This window comes from Apodemus sylvaticus, chromosome 1 (assembly GCF_947179515.1).
Source record: "Apodemus sylvaticus chromosome 1, mApoSyl1.1, whole genome shotgun sequence".
Classification (NCBI taxonomy): Eukaryota; Metazoa; Chordata; class Mammalia; order Rodentia; family Muridae; genus Apodemus; species Apodemus sylvaticus.
In genome coordinates, this window is record NC_067472.1 from 121,802,867 (window position 1) to 121,811,413 (window position 8,547).

The window sequence follows — 8,547 nt, forward strand, 5'->3', positions numbered from 1 at the left end:
AATCAAGGCTAAATAAATAAGTAACAAAAAATAAACAACAACAAGAACAATAACAAAACTCCAGAAAAAGGCAAAAATCGAACAGAAATGGGGAAGTGGATTCAAATTCTCAACTCTAACCAAGGAGGCAGTATCAATTGATATCTCCTGGGAAAGGCAATATGAGTTGTCTTCAGTAGAGTGTCCCTGGGTACACCAGTCACACTTCAGGATATTTCACACACTTCAGGCTCGCGGCTCAGGAATAATTAGCTAACACAAACAAATTCAATGCTTTTTGTTTGTTTGTTTGTTTTCAATATTTTATTGTAAGATGATTGTAAGAGACTATGTCATAGCAGTAAGTGTCTGAGAAAATAAAACCCAAAACCAAACACAGTAGTAAGTAAACTACAGAAATCTAAAAATAATAACTTAACAGAACAACTGAAAACTTTTGAAAAAAAAGAAACAATCACACACAAAATCAGCATATGGCCAAAATCAACCAAACCTGGCACTGAAATCACAGACACACACACACACACACACACACACACACACACACAAACATACAGACATACACAGACACACACAAACATACATACATACACACACACACACACACACACACAAAATATAAATAAAAACAAAAGAAAAAGTACTAAGAATCAGGGAAACAGTCTTCGTTTTGGTATTTTTTTGTTATCATGGTTGTGGTTTTCTTTTTCTTTTCCTTTTTTTAAGGAAATTGATAAGAATGGCAAACCCTTATTCAAATTAAATAAATGTACCAGGTGGTGCCCGTTTGCTCCTTCTGGGAGTGCTGATGATGTATGCTGCAGGGCCATTTTTGACAGGGATCAGCAGAGTGCTGATCACTCTGCCAGGCAGCCGCTCCCCCAACCGGGTTGGGGCACACAAGGCTAGCCTTACTGCTCAGGCCCTGAGTTTAGGCAAAAGCCTGGCAGGCTTACGCCCAAGCAATGTTCGCCTCGGGCTATGACTGTTAATTGGTTCTGTCAAATCAGCAAACAACAAATTGGGAAAAGATCTTCACCAACCCTGCATCAGATAGAGGGCTAATATCCAATATATACAAAGAACTCAAGAAGTTAGACCCCAGAAAACCAAATAACCCTATTAAAAAAAGGGAGTACAGAGCTAAACAAAGAATTTTCACCTGAAGAACTTCGGATGGCTGAGAAGCAACTTAAAAAATGCTCAATTCATTAGTCATTAGGGAAATGCAAATCAAAACAACCCTGAGATTTCACCTTACACCAGTCAGAATGGCTAAGATTAAAAATTAAGGAGACAGCAGGTGTTGGCATGAATGTGGAGAAAGAGGAACCCATCTCTACCGGTGGTAGGGTACATTGGTACAACCACTCTGGAAATCAGTCTGGTGGTTCCTCAGAAAACTGGGCGTGTCACTTCTGAAAGATCCTGCTATACCACTCCTGGGCATATACCCAGAGGATTCCCCAGAATGTAATAAGGATATATGCTCCACTGTTTTCATAGCAGTCCTATTTATAATAGCCAGAAGCTGGAAAGAACCCAGGTATCCCTCGGCACAAGAATGGATGCAAAAAATGTGGTATATATACACAATGGAGTACTATTCAGCCATTAGAAACAATGAATTCATGAAATTCTTAGGCAAATGGATGGAGCTGGAGAACATCATACTAAGTGAGGTAACCCAGTCTCCAAAGATCAATCATGGTATGCACTCACTAATAAGTGGATATTAGCCTGGAAAAATGGAATATGCAAAACATAATCCACACATCAAATGAGGTACAAGAAGAATGGAGGCGTGGCCCCTGGTTCTGGAAAGACTCAGGGTAGCTGTATAGGACTAAACCAGAACAGGGAAGTGGGAAGGGGTGGATGGGAGAACAGGGAGAGAGAAGGGGGCTTATGTGACTTTCAGGGAGTGGGGAGGCCAGAAAAGGGGAAACCATTTGAAATGTAAATAAAAAATATATAAAAAATTGAATAAATGTAGAGAGAAAATTCAAAATTAGCAACATCATCATACATGTCTGCATACTGTAATTCTCTTATAATAATAATAATTAACTGAATTTCTGACACTGTAAGAAATCACCAATTAAATTCTTTCTTCTTTTATGTAAGATTTCCTGTCGTCATGGTGTCTCTTCCCAGCAAGAAAATACTTGTATTTAAGACATTTACCAAAGAAAATGAAGAAGATCTCAGAAGATGGAAAGATGGTAAGATTCTGGTAAACCTTAGCTTAGCAGGGAACCCCCAGAGTGAACTATGTAGATCAGGGAATTGATGTAAAAAGCAAGAGATTTTTTGTTTCAACGTATTGGTGTCATCATACACCTGAAGGAGAGATGGTGACCACCACCACCCCCACTGCTCCCAGCCTGTTTGGCACAATGTGATTTGCAGAACAGTGTGAATTTCCAAATTGATTGGTCTTTAGGACAGGACAGGGTCTGTCCTGCAGAATGTGTTTATATTCTCTAGATCTCTCCTACCCCTACCCAACCCCCTGAAGGTCGTAACTCCAGTTAGTGCTAAAGAAGGTTTATTTTTTCTACTTTTATGCCATTCTAGGTACTTGAGAAGAATATGCTTAGTTCATAGATCAAAAACAATGTAATCAAATAAGGCAGTAAACAAAGTTTCATAGTCAATGTATCTAGGGACTTATAAGCATGAGCCAAATAAAAGGAAAACCATATATTCTTATGCTGTATTTATCTTGAGCCATACGTAAGCCCAATTATAAATATTCTTATCTGAGCTTACTTTCTTGTTCTCCTAGCCCAGTGGAAATATACTTGACAATATCCTTAATGTGGCATCAAGGGATCGCCACAGCAAAAGAATTTCTTAACAGAACACCATAAGAACATGATCTAAGATCAGGTATTTATACTCTGTCCCTCATGAAACTAAGAAGCTTCTACTATCAAGTCCAAGTTTCAGATATCTAAAGACTACAAAGGAGCTGGATATGAATACACTCACAAATAACATTGTTTCTTCAGTGTTTGAGCAAGTAGCACTGATTCTATATCTGCTGTGTGTATGTGTTTGTGTGTGTGTCTGTGTGTGTGTGTCTGTGTGTGTGTGTGTCTGTGTGTCTTTGTGTCTGTGTGGTAAGGTTAGGGTTAGGGTTAGGGTTAGGTTTAGGTTTAGGTTTAGGGTTAGGGTTAGGGTTAGGGTTAGGGTTAGGGTTAGGGTTAGCCAGGTGGTGTTGCCTCATGCCTTTAATCCCAGCACTTGACATTAAGAGGCAGGCAGATTTTTGAGTTTGAGACCAGCCTCGTCTACAGAGTGAGTTCCAGGACAACCAGGGCTATACAAAGAAACCATGTCTCAACCCCCCACAGCCACCACCAAAAGAAAAGGTGTCTGTGTGTTTGTACATAATATTTCTTTTTATTTTGTCAGTTCTCTTTCTTTCGAAAACTCTGACAAGAACTTCCTTTTATATTCAAATATGAAAGTAATTCTTAATATTACTTTCTTCACAGCCTCCATTATCTGTTTGTTTCTAAGACTATAGATGATAGGATTTAAGAATGGTGGAACAACAGTATAAAACACAGAAAGTGTCATCTCCTGAACTACTTCTAATGTTACTACTGGAGGTCTTAGATATACATAGGCAGCAGAACTAAAAAACACAGACACTACAATAATGTGAGGGACACAGGTGGAAAAGGCTTTCCCTCGCTCTCCTTTGACAGGAACCTTCAACACAGTTGATAATATGCAAACATATGATATCGCAATGAAGATAAAGCAGCTACCACTGAGCCCAATGGCAGTCAGAAGAAGTAAGAGCTTGTTGTTAAAGGTGTCAGAGCAAGAAAGCCTCAGCAAAGAAGGCATATCACAGAAGAACTGAGGGACTACATTAGAGTGACAAAAGGAGAGCTGGAATGTTTTGAAAGTGTGCACACTTGCAAGGACAATAGAGCTAAGTAGGGAAGCCAGTGTCATTCGAACACAGAATTGATGGTTCATAATCATAGGGTAGAGGAGAGGCTTGCAGATGGCTACATAGCGGTCCTGAGCCATGATGGTGAGAAACTGAATCTCTACACATGCACAAAAGAGGAACAAAAAGATCTGTGCTGCACATCCAGCCACAGAAATGTTCCTGTGACCAGTGAGAGAGTTGATACAAGCATTGGGCACAGTAACAGATACATACCCCATGTCTAAAATGGAAAGATTCCTGAGGAAGAAATACATGGGCGTGTTCAGGGTATGGTCAACTGTAGTAGCTATGATGATGATAAGATTCCCCAACAGGCTTCCCAGGTACACCAGCAGGAACAATATACTAAGTAGGATCCTGAGCTCCCAAGTCTTAGCAAAAACTTGAAGGATGAACTCAGTCACCAGGGTGGAGTTGGCCATCATGTCAAAGTATAAGTTTATCTGAAAGAGAAAAGTACCACCTAAGAATAACTTATATTGATATATCACTAGTATTGCTCTTGAAACTTTTTTGCTCTCTAAAATTGCCTTTTATGTGTGAAAAATCAAAATATTTTTTATTGTTCTGCATATGTTTTTATTATGCTTAGGTATTAATACAGATATATATGGTTGTCTGACAAACTATATGGTTTGATGTTAAGCACTTGTAATTGATTTCCATACTATAAGCTGCCACATGAATACTATTATCTTAATAAATATTAAGTTGTTTAATATAAAGCTATATAATAATGTACATTCCTCTTCTAGATAAATTGCCTGCCTCAATTGGGAAAGCTCAGAGACATTTAACATGAAGAATACATTTTTAAAACTATTTACACTGACACTTTAAGTTGAAAGTCTTCACTCTCATCTATACCTATTTTTCTGAGGTTTGGTCTTTTCATGGATTTCTTGAATGTTTTAAGATAATAGCTTTTTGCTTTTTGTATTTTCTTTGACTGTTGTGTAGATGTCCTCTCTCTATCTCTTGTATTCTGTTGGTGATGCTTACCTCTATGACTCCTGATCTCTTTTCTAAGTTTTCCATGCCCAGGGTTATCTCACTTTGTGTTTTATTTAATGCTTTATTTCCATTTATAAATCTGTATATTTTTGTTCAATTCCATGACCTGTTTGATTGTGTTTTCCTGTATTCCTTTAAGAGATTTATTAATTTCCTTTTAAGGGCTTCTACTTGTTTACCTCTAGTCTCCTGCATTACTTTAAGGGTGTTTTATATGTCCTTCATAAAGTCTTCTATAATATTCATTAGATGGAAGTTTAGATTTGAATCTTGCTTTTCAAGTATGTGGAGGTATTCAGGGCTTGGACATAGGATTGCAGGTTGGTACAAACACTCTGGAAATCAGTCTGGCAGTTCCTCAGATAACTGGAAATAGTTCTACCTGAGGACCCAGCTATACCACTCCTGGACATATACAAAAAGGTGCTCCAAAATATAAAAAGAACACATGTTCCACTTTGTTCATAGCAGGCTTATTTATAATGCTCGAAAATATCATCCTGAGTGAGGTAACCTAGTCATAAAAGAACAAACATGGTATGTACTTACTGATAAGTGTATATTAGGAAAAACTCTTTTATCACATACCTATGATACAACTTACAGATCATATGAAGCTTAAGAAGAAGGAAGACCACAGTGTGAATCCTTCAGTCCTACTTAGAATACTCACTAAAGGTAGAGAGAGGACTTGGGAGGAAGGACAGAGAGGGACAGGAAAAAACGGAGGTGGGCAAATTAGGTGTGGGAAGAGTGGAGAAGATGTACAGTACATTGAAAAAGGGTGGGTAGCAATCAAGGATGGTGAACTGAGAGTAACCATTAGAGAGTCCCAGATGCCAGGCAAGCAAGAGAGTCCCAGTACCAAGCAGTGATGACATTAGATAAAATACCCAACAGCAGAGAAACCTGTAGAGGCTATGTCCAGAGGTCAGGCATGTCTTCCCTTTGAAGAATGGTGCCACCCACTCTTCTCAAAAAATTAACCCAGAATTTCTACTGTTTAAAGGAAATACAGGGATAAAGAGTGGAGCAGAGATTGAATAAAAGGCCACCAAGAGCCTGCCACACCTGGGTATCCATCTCAGATGCAGCAACCAAACCCTGTCACTATTGCTGATGCCAAGAAGTCCTTGTTGACAGAAGCTTGATATAGCAGTCTCCTGAGAGGCTCTGAACCAGAGCCTGATATATACAGAGGTGGATGCTCATAGCCAAACATTGGATTGATCATGGGGACTCCAGTGGAGGAGTTAGAGAAAGCACTGAAGGACCTGTAGGTTTGCAACCCCATAGGAAGAACAACAATCAATCAGAATCCCCAGAACTCCCAGGGAATAAACCACTAATCAAAGAATACACATGGAGGGACCCAAGCTGCATAGGTTGCAGAGGACAGTCTTATCTGGCATCAATGCAAGTAGAACCACATGGAACTGTGAGGGCTGGATGCCCCAGTGTTGGGGAATGCTATTGTAGTGAAGCATGAGTTGGTGGGTGGGTGAGGGAATGTTCCCCTCAACCAGTGTTTGAGCTGGGCTTTTTTGAATCTCTGCTTTAATCATTAATTCTCAGCCGTGAAAGTCCCTAGCCTTTTGTTCTTATAGAACAATATAACTTCTTGCTGTGAGCCCCCACCTGGAGTATCTGTGGATCTAGCAGACTTTTCCCATCAGGCCACCTGCTGACAGTGGAGCCAATGAACAGTCAGAACAGTTCCCCAGATTCTGGGAGGAGGGGCTTGCCCAAGAATGTAGGCCTCGATCTGCAAATGTCGCCTTGACCCTCGTTCTTCTCACTGCTTTCCTATCTATTCTTCATCTTCTCTTCCAGGAACCAGTTCGAAGTAGCTGCTGGCAGCAACAGGGGGGCACCCTCACAGAAGCAGGGCTGGAGATAACATTTGAAATGAAAATATAAAATAACAAATGAAAATTTAAAAAGGAGTTGAATGATGAAGCTATGAAATAGAGAGATAGAAGTAACAAAGCAGTAGAAAGTGATGAGATAGAGACAGTTACTCTTTTTCCTTGACATAGTTACATGTATTAACTAATTTATTTTGGAAGCTTCAAAATTCTAAGAGAATGAAATTCATAAAGATTAAAGAAAACATCACTTAGTAAAGTTAGCACTTGAACATTAAGTAATGTAATATTTATTTGAATAATTTATTGTATTTAAAAATGGCAATAAAAAGTTTTGTCAAATGCAGAGAAAGCAAAAATATTCTTCCCAATAGATATATTAATATGGAGTTTACTGAATAGATCATGATATCTGTACTATTCTGTATTTGACAGCTATCCATCAAGATCATAGTCTAAAATGACCACAAATTAATTGGCAATTGTGGTAAAGTGAGCAGTATAGTTAAAATATAAAACTAATATAAAGACTATATCACCTAACACATTTCTAATTGTACAAAATATACTGAATACATGTTTTATCAGTAGAAGAATATCCTTGAAAGCATTGAGAAACCTCATGATATGTTGTGAGTCACCTGTAGCAGCAGAGTAAGGTGACAGTTTGGAATAAGGAAGAGGGAATCATATTAGCCATATTTCATTATGGCTGCAGTATGCTACAGAAAAGGAAGTGTGGGCAACACCTAAATAGCATCCTTTCACAAAGGTCCATAATGGCATGTCAGGATGATTTTGCAATACCATTTTTGGGCAAAGTATGTGGTAGTATTGTGTTTAAACCCTACAGGATATTGAACAGCTACTTTTAGAAAGTGTCATCTGCATGAATATTGTAAATTTTCAATAACTATCCAAAGATTTTAAAATTCCCTTTATAAATTTGCTATATAATAATGACTATAAAGTAAGAAGAAAGAATGTACAAAGTGGTTTTACATTAGGTCTTTGAGAAGTTTGTACCACATCTATAAAGGGATTATTCAACAGAAGCTGAGTTAAGTAGTCGCTACGAGCCTGAGAAGATTTATGATACTGTTGTGCTTAGAAGATCCTTTACAATTGCTCTATGACCATACATAACTTATGATAAAAAGCTATAACTAGAGTAAAAGATCATTACCAAATTAAAGGTACCACAAGCAATTAAAATTTTATAGCGATCTGTACTTTCAACATCTGAGCCTCTGATTATAAAAACAACTGAGAGATTTTAAGTAATTATCACAATGAAAATATTTAAAAGATTTTAATATTCAGCCTTCAATCCTGAAATTTAATTTAAAAGTTGTAAGTGTGAACACTACATGCCAATAAAATCTAAGAGAAATATTTGAAAAAATTTCCTAAAATGTATCAGGATAAATGCATATGTGGTATTCCTGAGGGATAAAATGCATCATTTGTTTACCCCATTAAACATGCTTATTTTATATTGGTTTATTTGTTTTACAGTTTTATATAATCTGTTCTTTGTGTTTCTTCTTTAAAATTATTATTTGATGGCGGTTGTTTCTTTTTATTAACTGTTTCTTTGCTAATGTTTTAATTACATTATAATTACATTTCCCCCAAGCCCTCCCTTAAATACTCTCTTACTCTTCTTCATATCCATAGCCCCAA

At 37.7% G+C, this 8,547-nt stretch overlaps 1 protein-coding gene across 1 annotated transcript; it reads right to left on the bottom strand.

The window, feature by feature from the left end:
* Positions 1-3,411: 3,411 nt before the first annotated feature.
* LOC127681565 (olfactory receptor 14C36-like) lies at positions 3,412-4,404 on the bottom strand. The gene has a single exon (XM_052177943.1). It carries the CDS (start codon positions 4,402-4,404, stop codon positions 3,412-3,414), a length of 993 nt encoding a protein of 330 aa, XP_052033903.1.
* Positions 4,405-8,547: the final 4,143 nt, after the last annotated feature.

What these genes read in the sequence shown, in the direction of transcription:
- LOC127681565 (XM_052177943.1), bottom strand. Translation starts at nt 4,404, where the DNA reads ATGATGGCCAACTCCACCCTGGTGACTGAGTTCATCCTTCAAGTTTTT.